Below are 17930 nucleotides of genomic sequence, written 5' to 3' on the forward strand. Positions count from 1 at the left end.
CTCATTCCTCTTCTCTGCATTATTATTATTGTTACTATTATTGCTGTTTCCGGCTTCATTGAAACTCGGTATCAAGGAAGAAAACACCTAGTCACGGCGAGTGAGGAACATACATAACTACAAGGAACCCAATGAGGTGGCACAACAATAATAAAATTTTGGGTTTCTCTTCTCACTCAGCATCTGGTTTCAATATTCACCAGACGACGACGACCAATGGCATACTGAAGATTTTATCCACATGTTTTCCGAAAAAGAGCGGGAAAATAGCGTTTTGTACCTGAGTGTGACTCTGTCTTTCGATAGTATTCAGCCATCCAGTGACACCAGTGCAATACTGAAGAGCATCCCAACGGAAGGACCGAGGAATGGGCATCGAAGAGGTATGACGAGAAACATGACACGTCCAAAAGGCTCAGATGGTGTTACCATCAATGACAACGCCCATGAAAGCCTGCAGACTTAAGTATCCTTAATGTTCATGAAATACCGTGTGTTATTGAAACTGCTAATGTAATTATGTTAAATTGCTCTTAGACAACGTTCTCTCTTTCAACATTAAAGAAAGACACACTTTCAAAATGTCTTCTCTGAGGCGTTGTAGTTGGTGAAATATTTTCTGTTCTGTGTCTTCAGATTCCTCTTTTACAGCCGGCCGCGGTGGTCTCGCGGTTTTGGCGCGCAGTCCGGAACCGTGCGACTGCTACGGTCGCAGGTTCGAATCCTGCCTCGGGCATGGATGTGTGTGATGTCCTTAGGTTAGTTAGGTTTAAGTAGTTCTAAGTTCTAGGGGACTAATGACCACAGCAGTTGAGTCCCATAGTGCTCAGAGCCGTTTGAACCTCTTTTACAGACACGTCACAGATTGTGAATACATGCTGGGAAAGTGACAGTGTGTAGGAAGTAATTTGCAACAAAAAAGCCAACCAATGCATCATTGTTACCAGACGTTTAGCGCTTGGCAGTACTCCACTCGTAATAGTACTGTACTATATCCTTTCATCCTCAGAAGAATGCACGACAGCCCAACATTTGACGAGTTCTTCAGTGATGTAAAAATACTGCAATGTACATCGTTGCTGCTCCATCCCTCTGATTCTTCGGCTTATCGACGATAGTAAAAGGTTCGAACAATACATCATTGTTACCAGACATGTTCCTCTTGTAGCAACAGTGCACTGTACATTATCGCTGCCTTGTCGCCTTCATTCTCATGCATATCCACGACAAAAAATTTTCTGATTACTGATTCATTGTTACCAGGCATTCAGCACTTTGCAGTGCTCCACTTGTAACAATAGCGGACTCTACAGTGCTACTTATTCCCTCTCATTCTCAACTGGACAACCATAGATTTCACCAGTGATTGGGTGTTGCTAGAAATATAAATGTAACAATACTGGACTCTTCATGACTGCTGCTCCATCCCTCTGATTCTTCTACATTTACATCTGCATGGATACTCTGCAAATCTCATTTAAGGGCCTGGCTGAGGGCTCATCGAACCACCTTCACAATTCTCTATTATTCCAATCTCGTATAGCGCGCGGAAAGAATGAACACCTATAGCTTTCCATACGTGCTCTGATTTCCCTTATTTTATCGTGGTGACCGTTCCTCCCTATGTACGCCGGTGTCAACAAAATATTTTCGCATTCGGAGGAGAAGGTGATTAAAATTTCGTGAGAAGATCCCGTCGCAACGAAAAATACCTTTATTTTAATGATTTCCAGCCCAAATCCTGTATCATTTCTGTGACACTCTCTCCCATATTTCGCGATAATACAAAACGTGAAGAATTCCTTTGAACTTTTTCGGTGTACTCCGTCAGTCCTATCTGGTAAGAGTCCCACAACGCGCAGCAGTATTCTAAACAGAGGACGGACAAGCGTAGTGCAGGTAGTCTCCTTAGTAGGTCTGTTACATTTTCTGAGTGTCCTGCCAATAAATCGCAGTCTTCGGTTAACCTTCCCCACAACATTTCCTGTGAGTTCCTTCCTGTTTAAATTGTTCGTAACTGTAATACCTAGGTTTTTAGTTGAATTTACGGCTTTTAGATCAGGCTGATTTATCGTGTAACCGACATTTAGAGTCCCTTTTAGCACTCATGATGATGACCTCACACTTTTCGTTATGTAGGGTCAACTGACAATTTTCGCATCATTCAGATATCTTATCTAAATCATTTTGCAGTTTGTTTTGATCTTCTGATTACTTTATTGGTCGCTAAACGACAGCGTCATCTGCAATCAACCGAACACGGCTGCTCAGATTGTTTCCCAAATCGTTTATATAGATAAGGAACAACAAAGGGCCTATAACACTACCTTGGGGAACACCAGAAATCACTTCTGTTTTACTCGATGACTTTCTGCCAATTACTACGAACTATGACCTCTCTGACGGGAAATCACAAATCGAGTCACATGACTGAGACGATATTCCATAAGCACGCAATTTCACTACTAGCTGCTTGTGTGGTACAGTGTCAAAAGCCTTCCGGAAAACCAGAAATACGAAACCGATCAGAAATCCCTAGTCAATAGCACTCAACACTTCATATTGATAAAGATCAAGTTCTGTTTCACAGGAACGATGTTTTCCAAACCGATGTTGACTGTGTGTCAACAGATCGTTTTCTTCGAGGTAATTCATAATTGTTGTGCTTGTATATGACAACAATAGATTCGATCCGTGCATCATTGTTATCAGACTTATACTGCTTGCCAATGGTCCTCTTCTAACATTACTGGACTGATCGTAATGGATACGCTGTCCCAGTCATTCTCAGGCGAACCCACGACGACAGAAGACTTGACTAGTGTCATTGTTGTTAGACAGCACTTGGCAAACCTCCACTTGTAAGGACACCTACACCTACATCTACATCTACATGATTACTCTGCAATTCACGTTTAAGTGCTGGCAGAGGGTTCATCGAACCACAATCATACTATCTCTCTACCATTCCACTCCTGAACAGCGCGCGGGAAAAACGAACACCTAAACCTTCCTGTTCGAGCTCTGATTTCTCTTATTTTATTTTGATGATCATTCTTACCTATGTAGGTTGGGCTCAACAAAATATTTTCGCATTCGGAAGAGAAAGTTGGTGACTGAAATTTCGTAAATAGATCTGGCCGCGACGAAAAACGTCTTTGCTTTAATGACTTCCATCCGAACTCGCGTATCATATCTGCCACACTCCCCCCCCCCCCCAAATTACGTGATAATACGAAACGAGCTGCCCTTTTTTGCACCCTTTCGATGTCCTCCGTCAATCCCACCTGGTAAGGACCCCACACCGCGCAGCAATATTCTAACAGAGGACGAACGAATATAGTGTAAGCCGTCTCTTTAGTGGACTTGTTGCATCTTCTAAGTGTCCTGCCAATGAAACGCAACCTTTGGCTAGCCTTCCCCACAATATTAACTATGTCGTCTTTTCAACTGAAGTTGTTCGTAATTTTAACACCCGGGTACTTAGTTGAATTGACAGCCTTCAGAATTGTACTATTTATCGAGTAATCGAATTCCAACGGATTTCTTTTGGAACTCATTTGGATCGTCTCACACTTTTCGTTATTTAGCGTCAAATGCCACCTGCCACACCATACAGCAGTCTTTTCTAAATCGCTTTGCAACTGATTCTGGTCTTCGGATGACCTTACTAGACGGTAAATTACAGCATCATCTGAGAACAACCTAAGAGAACTACTCAGATTGTAACCCAGGCCATTTATATAGATCAGGAACAGCGGAGGTCCCAGGACGCTTCCCTGGGGAGCACCTGATATCACTTCAATTTTGCTCGATGATTTGCAGTCTATTACTACGAACTGCGACCTTCCTGACAGGAAATCACGAATCCAGTCGCACAACTTAGACGATACCCCTTAGGTTTGATTGGAAGTCGCCTGTGAGGAACGGTGTCAAAAGCTTTCCGAAAATGTAGAAATACGGAATCAACTTGAGATCCCCTGTGAATAACGGCCATTACTTCGTGCGAATAGAGAGCTAGTTGCGTTGCACAAAAACGATGTTTTCTGAAACCATGCTGATTACGTATCAATAGATCGTTCCCTTCGAGGTGATTCATAATGTTTGAATACAGTATATGCTCCAAAACCCTACTGCAAACCGACGACAATGATACAGGTCTGTAGTTCGATGATTACTCCTACTACCCTTCTTAAACACTGGTGCGACTGCGCAGTTTTCCAATCTTGCTGCACGTGATTGGTGCTGCGCCCTGCCCCTGTACTGCCACTGCGGGCTGCTGACCTCTGGCCGTGATGTTTGCAGGAGCAGCTGCGGCCGCCGGTGTACAACCCGGAGGACTACGCAGCGGCGCTGCGCAAGTGGGGGCGCCGTGGCGCGGGGGCCGCTGCGGCCGCCGTGCCTGGCGTCGCGGCGCTGGCGGCGGACGGGGGTTCCCCGCGCGACCACCACCGCCGGCACGGCCACGGCCACACGACCTCGCAGCACCAGCACCAGCAGCAGCCGCCGCAGCAGCAGCCCGAGATGAGTCTGCGCCAGTTCAGCAGCGCCTCGGAGCTGCTGGCCAAGCTCAGGGCCGACCTCCGGCTCGCATACCCTAGGTGAGACATTCGGGCTGCCCATTAATGTTTATACAGTTCGGAACTAATGCGCTCTTGAAATATGGAGATCTCTAATGTCATGCGTAACTCTTGTAAGGGGCACCAATGGAAGTCAGTAAAGCAGTGCTGCGAACAATGTAGGGACCGCATGTGAGACCTTAACTTTTCCCGGCGCATTGAATGTTTAAATAACTTACAGGTTTGCTGACAAGTAACATCGCCGAACACCACCGATATTTCGACAGGAGCACACGCTACCATTCTCAAGGCACAAATGCAAGGAGGAAGAAATGTGCAAGGAAATTTAATACCTCGGTTCACAGAGGAGAAACAAGCAAGATACCACCCACAGAACAAGTGTCGACACAAACAAAGATAACCAACATCATAAATGTCGATAGTTACTATTAATCAACAGGTGAGGTAGCACCAATTCTGTCTCTCTGTTTTTTGATGAGGGACAGGGCCGGATTCCAAGCAGCATTTCAACAAAATCCACCATCTCTGTTAATAGGGTTGCTTGATAGTTTGATTTCAGCAGCTTCCTTAATAACACTATCCCAATAGCTGGACGTGCAAGCCAGAATCTCCGTGTTGTTGTATTCCATAGGATGACCGATGTCAAGGCAGTGTTCTGCAATAGCGGATTTGCTCGGCTGTTGTAAATGTGTGTGACGCTTATGTTCAATACACCGATCTTCCACAGTCCTGATTGCCTGACCAGTATATTAAATGCTACAACTGCAAGGAATACGATACACCCCAAACTTACGCAAGCCAAGATCATCTTTTACGGACGTCAACAGGGCCTTAATCTTAAAAGGTGGTCGAAAAACACATTTCACATCATATTTCCCCAAAATACGGCCAATCCTGTTGGAAATGCTTCCTGCGTAAGGCAAAAAGTCCGTAGACTTAGGTGCCATTTCGTTGCTATCGTCACTCACCCGTTGCACAGAAGGCTGATAGCGCAACGCACGTTTGATCTGCCTCTCATTATAACCATTCTGACGAAAGGTGACTTCGAGATGTGATAGCTCAGCTGCGAAACTTTCAGGGTCTGAGATAACGTGGGCCCTGTGAACCAAGGTACGAAGTACTAATTTCACGCTGAGCTGGATGGTGACAACTTTCAGATCGCAGATACAAGTCAGTGTGAGTGGGCTTCCTATAAACAGAAAGTCCCAACGTACCATCGGTCATCCAACACATCAATGAAAGGAAGGCATCAATTCATTTCCACCTCCATAGTGAACTGAATATTCGGGTAGATTGAATTCAGGTGTTACAAAAACCGGTTTCTCACACAAAAGTATCGTCTACATATCTGAAAAAAAACACGCAGGTTTCAATGTCGCTGACACACGTGTTTTTGGCCGTATTTTGCCGAAATATGATGTGAAATGTGTTTTTCGACCACCTTCTAAGATTAAGGCCCTGTTGGCGTCCTTAAAAGATGATCTTGGTTTACGTAAGGCTCGGGTCTATCGCATTTCTTGCAGTTGTGGCATGTCATATACTGTTCAGACAATCAGGGCTGTGGAAGACCGGTGTATTGAACATAAGCGTCACACACACTTACAACAGCCGAGCAAATCCGCTATTGTAGAACATTGCCTTGACACCGGTCATCCTATGGAATACAACAACACGGAGATTCTGGCTTGCACGTCCAGCTATTGGGATAGTGTTATTAAGGAAGCTGTTGAAATCATACTATCAACAGAGATGGTGCATTTTGTTTAAACGCTGCTTGGAATCCGGCTCTGTCTCTCATCAAAAAACAGAGGGACACAATTAGTGCTACCTCACATGTTGATTAATAGTAACTATCGATATTTATGATGTTGGGTATCTTTGTGTGTGTTGACACTTGTTTTGTGTGTGGTATCTTGCTTGTTTCTCCTCTGTGAACCGAGGTATTAAATTCCCTTGCACATTTCCTCCTCCTTGCATTTGTGCCTTGAGAATGGCAGGGTGATCTCCTGTCGAAATATCGGCGGTGTTCGACGATGTTACTCGGCAGCAAACCTGTAAGTTATTTGAGGGACCGCATACTTAACATGGATAGCACCAAAAACAATTGAACAATTTATTACAAAATCCATCATTACTTTTAGACTCTTCATGTGGTTATACACCGACGGGAAAAAATCGCAACACCAAAAACAGTTAATGTAGAGTAATGAAATTTACGAATACATTTGTCTAGTGAACATATTTAAGTGATTAACATTGCGAGATCCCACGCTACTGTAAACACGAGCTAACCCATTGCAAATGCGAAATGCTGGTACATTAGTAACTGGAGTAATCGCCAGAATGTGCAATGCAAGCATACACACGTGTATGGATTGTGTTGCACAGGTGCCGGATGTCAGATTTTGGGATGGAGTTCCATGCCTGTGGCACTTGTTCAGTCGATAAAGGGATGGTTAACACTGGTTGTGGATGACACTGGAGTTGTCGTCCGATGATGTCCATATGTGCTCGATTGATGACAGATCTGGTGATCGAGCAGACTAAGGCAACATGTCGACACTCTGTAGAGCATGTTGGGATATAACAGAGGTATGTCGGCGAGGGGCAACGGCCTTGCCGCAGTGGCTACACCGGTTCCCGTGAGATAACCGAAGTTAAGCGCTGTCGGGCGTGGTCGGCACTTGGAAGGGTGACCATCCATGCCGCCATGCGCTGTTGCCATTTTTCGGGGTGCACTCAGCCTCGTGATGCCAATTGAGGAGCTACTCGAACGAATAGTAGCGCCTTCGGTCAGGAATACCATCATAACGACCGGGAGAGCGGTGTGCTGACCCCACGCCCCTCGTATCCGTATTCTTCTCTGAGAATGACACGGAAGTCGGATGGTCCCGATGGGCCACTTGTGGCCTGTAGACGGAGTGGGTTAAAGTCTCGGTGCGTGGGATAACCACGAGACTGCTTGAGACCACGGAAGTCACAAATGGTGGTGGTTTGGTGTCACTGAAATTCATCATATAGGGCGTCTACTCGGAGCTGTCCTTAAAGCAACTGTCCGTAACAGTTTGTCGTGCCACTGTTGTGACAACTGCTGCTCATATTGCCGCTGCAGGTGCAGTACAGTGCGACAGAGACGTAGGCCGCCCTCTCGGTACAGTCACGTGATCGTCCGGAGCCCGGCTTCTTGCGGAGGTACGTTCTCGTGACCACCGCTTCCAGCAGTTATGTACAGTGGCCACACTGTTGCCACGTATTTCTGCAGTATTGCAGGGGGTACAGCCAGCTTCTCGTGGCCCTGTCCCACGACCTCGTTCAAACTCAAAGATGTGTTGACAATGGCCTCCTTGTCGCCTTACAGGCATTCTTCACGCATGGATCACCAGGTCAAATCTCATAGGTAACTAACGTTCACGACTTTCACAGCGTGTATTTAAAGCTAACCTGACTTGCTTGCTCATATTGGCACTACCAGCACCACTCTTACGCAACTGACGCGAAATTTGAATACAATATCTTTCACGTGTAGAAACACACCTACCAAATTTCGCTAATGTCGCACAAATCCTTCATAGTGTTGCGATTTTTTTTTTCGTCACTGTAGGTGCTGAAAACACGGCAGCAGCCGACATATATAAAAACCATAAAAATTACTTGAGCCTCGATGTCTCGTGTCAGCCTTTGGCGCAAACACCATCGGTATGTGAAGGATAGCATTGTATCCGTTCCATTTTTGTGTATGTAACAGAGGCTATCACCGGCCACCGATGTAGGATTCATTTTTGTGGCTTTTATTCATGTGGACTGCTACCGTGTTTTCAGCACTTACAATCACATGCAAATGACCACAAGATCTAAGTGTAATAACGTATATTGTAATAAATATAGTCATGGTGCCGGCCGTTGTGACCGAGGGGTCTAGGCACTTCAGCCTGGATCCGCGCGACCGCTACGGTCGCAGGTTCGAATCCTGCCTCGGGCATGGATGTGTGTGATGTTCTTAGGTTAGTTAGGTTTAAGTCGTTCTAAGTTCTAGGGGACTGATGATCTCAGCTGTTAAGTCCCAGAGTGCTCAGAACTATTTTAACCATTTTTTGAACAGTGATGGCGATTTTTAAGCCATTTAAAAATCCTACGACAGTGTCAGCCAACAACAAATACAAATCTGAGAAACAATTTGTTTAATTACCTGAACCTTAGCCAAGTTGTGTTGTGGGATTATGGAAAACTGCATAACTCCTCCTAAAAGTTGCCCAGCGCGCTGAAAATAGACCAAGGAAGGTGAGCATGCTCATAATCTTGTTAGGCAGAGCATTTACATTTAGATTCACATATGGATCGCCACTCTCATGATCAGCCCATTTATGATTCTACAAAGAGTGTAATATGAAATAGGAATTACACTGCACATGGGCATCTAAGATGTGAACGGGCTGTTAGATGAGTCACCTGACCATGGCGTGTACCAAAACGCACACATACGTTCGGGAAAAGACCTGTTGTCGTTCCCCAACACAAAGGGAAGCTGCTCTGACGGCCCGGCCCTCAGAGCACATAGCTTATCAGACGACGAAAGCCCACACGACGTCTTTCACAAGAATGGGGATTCCACTCGGCAGACTTGGAGAGCGTTGTGGAGAGAAAAAAAGAGTAGGGAAAACCCAAGGCACTATGCAGAAGCAATCACTTCGAATGTCAGCAGAATCGTTAAAATCTTTTAACGTCAATCGTGTGGCATGGCCATTAGTACTCAGAAAGGCGACTTTGCCTTATCGCAGACAATTTCATCAGGTGGAAGAAGCGTGGTACCCAGCTCATAAACTGTTTTCAATAATGCAGTACCTCGGCAGAAATTCAGTCCGATCTAAACCGCTGAATATTTGTAGTGAATTGGCTGTCTCTTAAGCGACGGTTTTCCATTAGTATTTCATTTGAATCCATAAGCCAGACAACCCAATCCTTTCGTTATTGATCGTACGCCTGCAGCACTCCACAATTACACTACACCAATTCATTACTTTTCCTTCATTCATCGCCGATGGCCCAAAAATTTCAGGCACTTCTCGGTGAGTTTCATTGCGTCAGGTGCTTTTGCAATTACAAAACGAATCACTACCTTAATAGAAAGGCACTTGAGCTGTTAACCGTACTAACATTTTAAACCACCTTCACACAAAGAGAAGTCACTAGCTGCTGTGGACATTTGAAATTTCGCTGCTCGCTCAAGGAGGACCTGCCCGCATTACAGCGCAAGAAGACAAGCTTCGCACATCATCTGGTGTATTTCAGAATATATTCTCACACTAAAAAAGAAACGAATGAGTGCAGTCACGTAGGAATGGAAGTATATCGAAACATGTTAGGTCTGGTGCAGACAACCCCAATTCAACGGAATTCCTGTTTCTTTGTTCTTACGAAGTGGTAATGGTCGGTTTATTCCACTTCACAGCCCGTCACAATTATATCGCTCCCCACCGTGAGCAATTCAATTAAACACACGAATCTAATAATAAGCAGCACGCCCGTTTCCACTGGTGACGGCTGCGACAGTGTTGTAGCTGGTGCAGTAAGTGCAAAAAAAGGTAACTGGACAAGTTCGAGTAGGAATCGTGCTCTTAGGGTTCTGTACGAACTTAATTACGTATGTAGACAGTTCATCCAACCCAGGAATCGAGAATCTCTACGATATTTAGTCCGCAGCTCGTGGTCTAGTGGCTAGTGTTGCTGCCTCTGGATCGAGGGGTCCTGGGCTCGATTCCCGGCCGGGTTCGGGATTTTCCCTACCCGGAGACTGGATGTTTGTGTTGTCCTCATCATTTCACAATCATCATCATCATTCGTGGCAGTGCCTAGATCGGACTGTGTAACAATTGGGACTTTGTACGGACGCTGATGACTGGATAGTTGAACGTCTCACAAACCAAACATCACCACCATCATCATCGATGATATTTGCATGTTACCGACTTCAATACTGCCAAGATACGGCTCCCGGGAATTTCACGACCATATCAAAATCTCACGAGACTACCCCGGACACAAAAAACTACGAACAGGATAGTTCGGTTTATATGAGGATAGAGAGAGAAGTTTTATTTATTCAGTAAGACATGAGTACAACGTACGTTTTATGTCTGCATGCAGTAATACGAGTAGTATGCGTATTTTTCTATTATCCTTCTGATGTTTTATACTCCTGGTACACCCAATGGCAGTGTTCATAAGCCCATGCTAGTCTCTATTCCTTGTTATGTGCGGTAAGCAATGGCAAATCTCAGGGACGGTGGCATCTCCACAACATAGCGAGGACGTGATTCTGTACGGCGTATCCACTCACCGACTATTACTGTCCAGCAATGAAACATTCCCTATATAAGCTGTCACGAGATGTGTCAGCCGACGGTGACCTTACCATCAACACATTGCAGCCCACGCAAACTAGCAAGGATGATTTCCTCTGAACCGAAGTACTAATGATAGACCAGTGGTTCGCGAAAAGCCGAGTGGCAGCTCGACTTCGGAATCTTCCACATGTGGGTCACCCAAGATGTGCGCTTGACCGAATGCGCTGATTTGAGGCATCTTTCCTATTTCCCACTCGACTGTTACGCTTACAAGTTGTTGCGACAGCGCACGACTTTCCCTTTCCTGGTGGCGAGAGGAACATTCTTCGTCAAACACATCACCAATCTCTAATGTAGTTGATGATGGACATAAAACGAATCAGAATACACTGCGCATTAAATACGAAGGCGTACTGAAAAGTAATACCGCAAAATTTTTTATGTGACAATTCTTAAACTTTTTAAATAAAACAAACTTCATTAACGTTCCACATGTTTATGCTTCATGTCTACATATTAGCAGCTCTCTGTCACTGGAAGGCTCCGAAATGAAGCGTGTAACGTGGCTGTGTGTAACTGAATTATGTCCATGCGTGGGAAACTGCGTCCTCTAACCGAGTTTCGAATTCTAAGAGTTAGTCCACACATGGAGCACCCTCTCCTTCAACATGAACATGCCAGACGACACACGAGCGCTGCGACATTGCAACAGTTCGATGTCTTGGGTTCACTGCCATCGATCATCCTCGTACAGTCCCTACTTGGCCCTATCTGATTTTCCTGTATCTACCAAAACTTAAAAAACACAATCAAGGGCTTCACTTTGATTGTGATGAAGCGCTGCAAGAAGAGGTGAGGTTGTGGCTCCGTCAAGAAAGCCAAACATTCTACAGCGACGGTGTCAATAAGTTAGTCTCTCGTTGGGAGACATTCCGTCGTTGCCAGGGCAACAAACCGTGGCTTAGAATATAATCAACGTACCGCTGTGGTGTAAGAATGCCGCAGATGACAACCAAAGGAGTCTTGCTGTAAAATGAAATGGCACCCAAGACCTTCAGTCCTGGCTGTCGGACCATACAACTGGCGACAATCAAGTAGATATCCCATCTCTATATGGAGCGTCTCCAGACACGTCTGCGCCCGCAATCTGGCCTCAGATAGAAGCGGGACTCATCACTGAAGATAATCCTACTCCAGTCAGTAAGTTCCAGGCCGAAGACATGTCTGGAGATGCCCCGGAGAGCGGTGGGATACCACACGGCCCCACAACCAGGAGTTTGCGGTTCCATTCCACTTTCATAGCATTTCCGCGGCACAGCGGTACGTCGGCAATGTTCTAGGCACCGATTTGTTGCCCTTCGTGGCAAGCAATTCTGGGCTCATATTTCAGCAAGATTATTCCGGTCCGTACACGGCGAGATTTTCTGTTGCTTGCTTTCGTGCTTGCCAAACCCTTCTTGGCCAGCAAGGTGGCCATATCACTCCACAACTGCGAACGTTCGGAGCATTATGGGCAGGGCCCTCCAACCACACTGAGATTTTGACGCTTTAACGTGCCAATTGGACATCAAACAACTGTATTAATCAATGCCAAGTCGAATAACTGCTTGCTTAAAGACCACTGTGTTACTGACCTGGCCGGCCGATGTGGCCGAGCGGTTCTACGCGCTTCAGTCAGGAACCGCGTGACCGCTATGGTCGCAGGTTCGAATCCTGCCTCGGGCATGGGTGTGTGTGATGTCCTTAGAACTACTTGAACCTAACTAACCTAAGTTCTAGGGACTGATGACCTCAGATGTTCAGTCCCATAGTGCTCAGAGCCATTTGAACCATTTGTTACAGACCTGCTCAGTTTAAGAAGCTCTATCTCTTGAATAGATCATCCAGTTTTTTTTCTGAAATTGTAATCATATATTCACCCGTACATGTACATCACCTCTATCTATTTCCATCCCATTCGGATAATTACTCGAGATGAATCTTTATTTTCTTAGAGTGTAACTGTGTAAACATGAAGAATAAAATTGCAGAACGTTAATAACGTTTGTTTTATGTAAAAAGCTTCAAGAGTTTCCACATAAAAATTCAGAAACATTGCTTTCCAGCACGCTCTCGTACTACACTGCGAAATTTTGCAGCAATACGGAATGTATAGGTTAGAAGATGAATATCAACAAAAGTAAAACAAAAGCTAGTGGAATGTTGAGAGAATTAGAGCAGGAAGTGAAGTGAAAAACTGCAAGTACTAGATGAGCTTTGCTATTTGCGCAGCAAACTAAATGACATTGGCTGAGGCACAGAGGGTATACTGTGCAGACTGGCAAAAGCAAGCAAAGCGGTTGTAAAAAAAAATTGCTAACATCAAATGGACATTTCAGTGTTACGAAGTTTTTCCTGAAAGTACTGATATGGGGCGTAGCCTTCTATGGAAGTGAAACGTGGATGGTAAACACTTCAGGCAAGAATAGAAAATTTAGAAATATGGAATAACAGAAGAGTGGTGAAGATTGGATGGACGGATGAAGTAAGTAATGAGGAGATACTGATTCAAATCAAGGAGAAAAACATGATGACACAATTTGACTAAAAGAAGCAATTGTTTGCTGAGACGCATCGTGAGGTATCGAGAAAACTTTACTTCGGAAGTGGAGAAAAATGTGGGTGCTGATGAGGGGAGGGAAGAGGGGAGGGGTGAGGGAGGGGAATAAATTGTAGAGGAATACGCAGGCTTGCTGCAGTAAGCAAGTTCAAATGCATATAGTTTGCACAGGTTATGAAGAGGCTTGCAAACGGTAGACGAGCGTGGGGAGCCGCGTCAAACGATTCTTCGGACTGGAGACCCTTAACGATAAACTATAAGATGCTTCACACAGTGCGCTTCTGTTACAAAATTTTTACATGAATTAAACTGATTCTTTGTATAACCAATCGTCCAATATTAATAGAGTTACTTATTTACTTGTTAGATCAAACAGATGGTTCAAATGGTTCAAATGGCTCTGAGCACTATGGGACTTAACATCTGTGGTCATCAGTCCCCTAGAACATAGAACTACTTAAACCTAACTAACCTAAGGACATCACACACATCCATGCCCGAGGCAGGATTCGAACCTGCGACCGTAGCAGTCCCGCGGTTCCGGACTGTCGCCTTAACCGCGAGACCATCGCGGCCGGCATCAAACAAATGTTTGATTCGTAGCACATCCGTCAAATTAATGTTGACCATAGTGTATGTTTGACGTCAACGTGCAATAACCACTCACAGACGACAGGTGGCAGCAGTAGCAATGAAGGGTATATAAGAGTGCCGGGGGACGAGGAAGACAGTGCAGTCTTACGAAACTGAGCAATTTGTCTGACTTCCAGAAGAGCGTGATCATTGGCTTTCGGGCCAAGCGTGGAAATATTTTCGGAATGTCTAAATTCGTAAACTGTTCGCGTGCCGCCAGGCAGCTGTGGCTAACCACGAGTCATAGATGACAGGGGCGAATGACGGCTGCAGAGATGTGTACGACCAAATAGACGTGCATCTGTTGATCAACTGACCGCCCAGGTAAAGCAGGACATACCAACAGCGTCTAGTCAACGACCGTTCAGCGAACGTTGCCACGTATGTGCCTTCTCAGCACTGCTGACTGCTGTTCATTGGCGACCAAGGCTGCAATTTTCAAGCCTGCACCTTAACTGAACGTCAGCTGAGTGGGTATATGTGACCTTTCCAGATGAATCACGTTTCATGCTCCATCATACAGATGGCGGTTGGCGTGTACGATTTGAAATCTCTGAAAGCAGACACCCTGCAATGAGCGACGGAGCGTTATAGTTCGGGGAACGTTTTCGTTACCTGCGCTGCGCGATCTCGCCTTTATGGAACGCACAGTGGGTCAGTACAAGTAGACATCTGTCCTTGGGGACGATGTCCATACATCAGCAGGACAATGCGATGTTCTACACAGCTCGCAATGTAAGTGAATGGTTCGAAGAGCACAAGGACGAGTTTGCTGTGCCTGCCTGGCCACCAGGCTCCCCTAATTGAAAGACTATAGAGAATCTGTGGAACCACTCGATCGGGCTTTTCGCGCCATGAATCCTCGACCAAGAAATTCTAACGGAGCTTCCCACGGTACAGCAGTCAATATCACGGCTCTACATCCCTGAGCTACCATCCAGAACCTGGATTCGCATTCGGGAGGACGACGGTTCATTCCCGCGTCCGGCCATCCTGATTTAGGTTTTCCGTGATTTCCCTAAATCGCTCCAGGAAAATGCAGGAATGGTTCCTTTGAAAGGGCACTGCCGACTTGCTTCCTCTTCCTTCCCTAATCCGATGAGACCGATGACCTCGCTGTCTGGTCTCTTCCCCCGAAAACAACCCAGCCCCTTCCAGAACATCACTGACCCTCATCCTGCACATGTATGCGATGCAAAAGGAGATTAATCGCGTCTTTGACAGGTGGTCACGACAGCCTGAGTGGACAATGTATATTTCACGTAAACGCAACTGCACTGTCTTTGCAACAGCCAAAATGTGGTCGCCAATACGTCCATCTCTCCCTCCGCACCACTCTAGTAGTATTTGGGTGGCAGGCGGTTCACGATAGCTATAGAGTTCACCAGGGCACGATACTGTGCGTAGAGGGCGTAACCCAGGTTATTGTCGGCACCGATGTATAGTCCAAATTTAGATCAACATATTGATAGTTTTGTGGAAGAATGACGAACAGTTCCACAGTATAGTATGATACTATAACGTGCTATGAAAGAAAGTTTTATGTATGTGAGCCTGTAATATTTTTTCTGAGTCATCCTAGAATTGCTAAGAAAACAGAAAAATAATACTAGTGTTGTCGGTGTACGAAGAGGTTCCAGAACAATCTATAAAATTAGCTTCAGAGAAATTTGTATGTTGGGTGGAATAAATTCCGTAACCTAGTAAATTTATCTCAGTCACTCGTCAACAGTTTGTTGAGGCGGTTTTGTTTCTTGCCTCAAAACGAGTGAGTTTGATCTAAGGAACGTAATCTTAAAATGGAAGTTTCAAACGTAACGACACACTGAAGTAAATTGGAAGCGTAGCGTTAAAGATTGAAATGCTGGCGGTATTTTTTGCCACTTGCCTCACTATCAATTGAAAGTTTCTGACGTTGAAAGTTTCATGAGCTGTTACTTCTTACTGCTCGTGATGCAACTCACTCAACGTGTTCTCGGAAACAGGAATGCAGCTCTTGCTAGCCCTGTGTTCCTAGCCGCATGCCCGTCAGGTAGCCGACTTACAGGTTCCCATTTTTTCTTCTGAGTCTCCCTACTCGAACGCCATAAACGTTCATTAAGAAAGAAGTCTCCACGTCTTTTTTTGCAAGTACGTGGTCTCGGCACCGTAATGAAAGGAACGTGGTTGGAGTATCATTTGTCCCAACTACGTGTTCGCTGTATGGTACTGTCTGTTTGTCGGTTAGTAAATGCTCTCTATCGTTCTTGACAGTTCTGTAGTACCTGACATATATTATTACTTCTCTGTCGCCTCTTTTTGGGTCTCATCATGTGGGTATTTCACTCACTCTTATCTTGTTAACTCGTCAGTTTTATTGCTGAAACAGAACTTCTTTGCACAACAAATCTCCTTTGATATTCTCTTATCTTATACACCGAAGCGCCAAAGAAACCGGTATAGGCATGCGTATTTCAATAAAAACATATGTAAACAGGCAGTATACGGCGCTGCTGTCGGCAGCGACTATATAAGACAAGTGTCTGGCGCAGTTGTTAGATCGGTTACTGCTGCTACAATGGCAGGTTATCAAGATTTTAGTCAGTTTGAACGTGATGTTATAGTCGGCGCACGAGCGATGGGACACAGCATCTCCGAGGTAGCGATGAAATGGGAATTTTCCCGTACGACTAATTCACGAGTGTTCCGTGAATATCAATTATCCGGTAAAACATCAAATCTCCGACATCGCTGCGGCCGGAAAAAAGATCCTGCAAGAAAGAAAAAGACGACGATTGAAGAGAATCGTTCCATGTGACAGAAGTGCATGGCGTCCGCGAATTGGTTTAGATTTCAGTGCTGTGCCATCAACAAGTGTCTGCACGCGAACCATTCAACGAAACATCACCGATATCGGCTTTCGGAGCTGAAGGCCCACTCCCATACCCTTGATGACTGCACGACACACAGCTTTATGCCTTGCCTGGGCGCGCCAATACCGACATTGGACTGTTGATGATTGGAAACATGTTGCCTGGTCGGACGAGTCTCATTTCAAATTGTGTCGAGCGGATGGATGTGTATGGGTATGGAGACAACCTCATGAATATATGGTCCCTGCATGTCAGCAGGGGACTGCTCGAGCTGGTGGAGGCTCTGTAATGGTGTGGGGCGTGTGCACTTGGAGTTATGTGAGACCCCTTATACGCCTAGATACGACTGTGACAGGTGAGTGTCTCGTACGTCAGCATCCTGTCTGATCACCTGCATACATTCAAGTCAATTGTGCATTCTGTCGGACTTGGGCATTCCAGCAGGACAATGCGACAACCCACACGCACGGAACTGGTGCAGACTGGCTCCAGGGACACTCTTCTGAGTTCAAACACTTGCGCTGGCCACCAGACTCCCCAGACATGAACATTATTGAGCATTTCTGGGATGCCTTGCAGCATGCTGTTCGGAAGAGATATCCACCCTCTCGTACTCTTACGGATTTCTGGACAGCCCTGCATGATTAATGGTGTGAATTCCCTCCATCACTACTTCAAACATTATACTAGTCTATGCCACGTCGTGTTGCGGCTCTTCTGCGTGCTCGCGGGAGCCGTACACGATATTAGGCAGGTGTACCAGTTTCTTTGGCTCTTCAGTGTATATTTCAAGTTTGTGAATGCTTTAAAGGCTAACTCTTTACTACTGTAACTAATAATGTTTTCTACCATATGTATGGACCTCTGGTGCTATTTGCCTCCAACTATGTACAATATCCTGTAAAACACATAGTAAAACAAAGGA

At 45.4% G+C, this 17930-nt stretch overlaps 1 protein-coding gene across 3 annotated transcripts in view; it reads left to right on the top strand.

Annotated features, from left to right (window-relative positions):
- The window catches only part of LOC126334988 (uncharacterized), an 854692-nt gene that overhangs the window by 696012 nt on the left and 140750 nt on the right, over positions 1 to 17930 (top strand). For all 3 annotated transcript variants that reach the window (XM_049997796.1, XM_049997797.1, XM_049997798.1), the window contains one exon: positions 4306 to 4601. In XM_049997796.1, coding sequence (XP_049853753.1) covers positions 4306 to 4601 — 296 coding nt within the window. The remainder of the gene's footprint in view (positions 1 to 4305; positions 4602 to 17930) is intronic.

This window comes from Schistocerca gregaria, chromosome 2 (assembly GCF_023897955.1).
Source record: "Schistocerca gregaria isolate iqSchGreg1 chromosome 2, iqSchGreg1.2, whole genome shotgun sequence".
Lineage (NCBI taxonomy): Eukaryota > Metazoa > Arthropoda > Insecta > Orthoptera > Acrididae > Schistocerca > Schistocerca gregaria.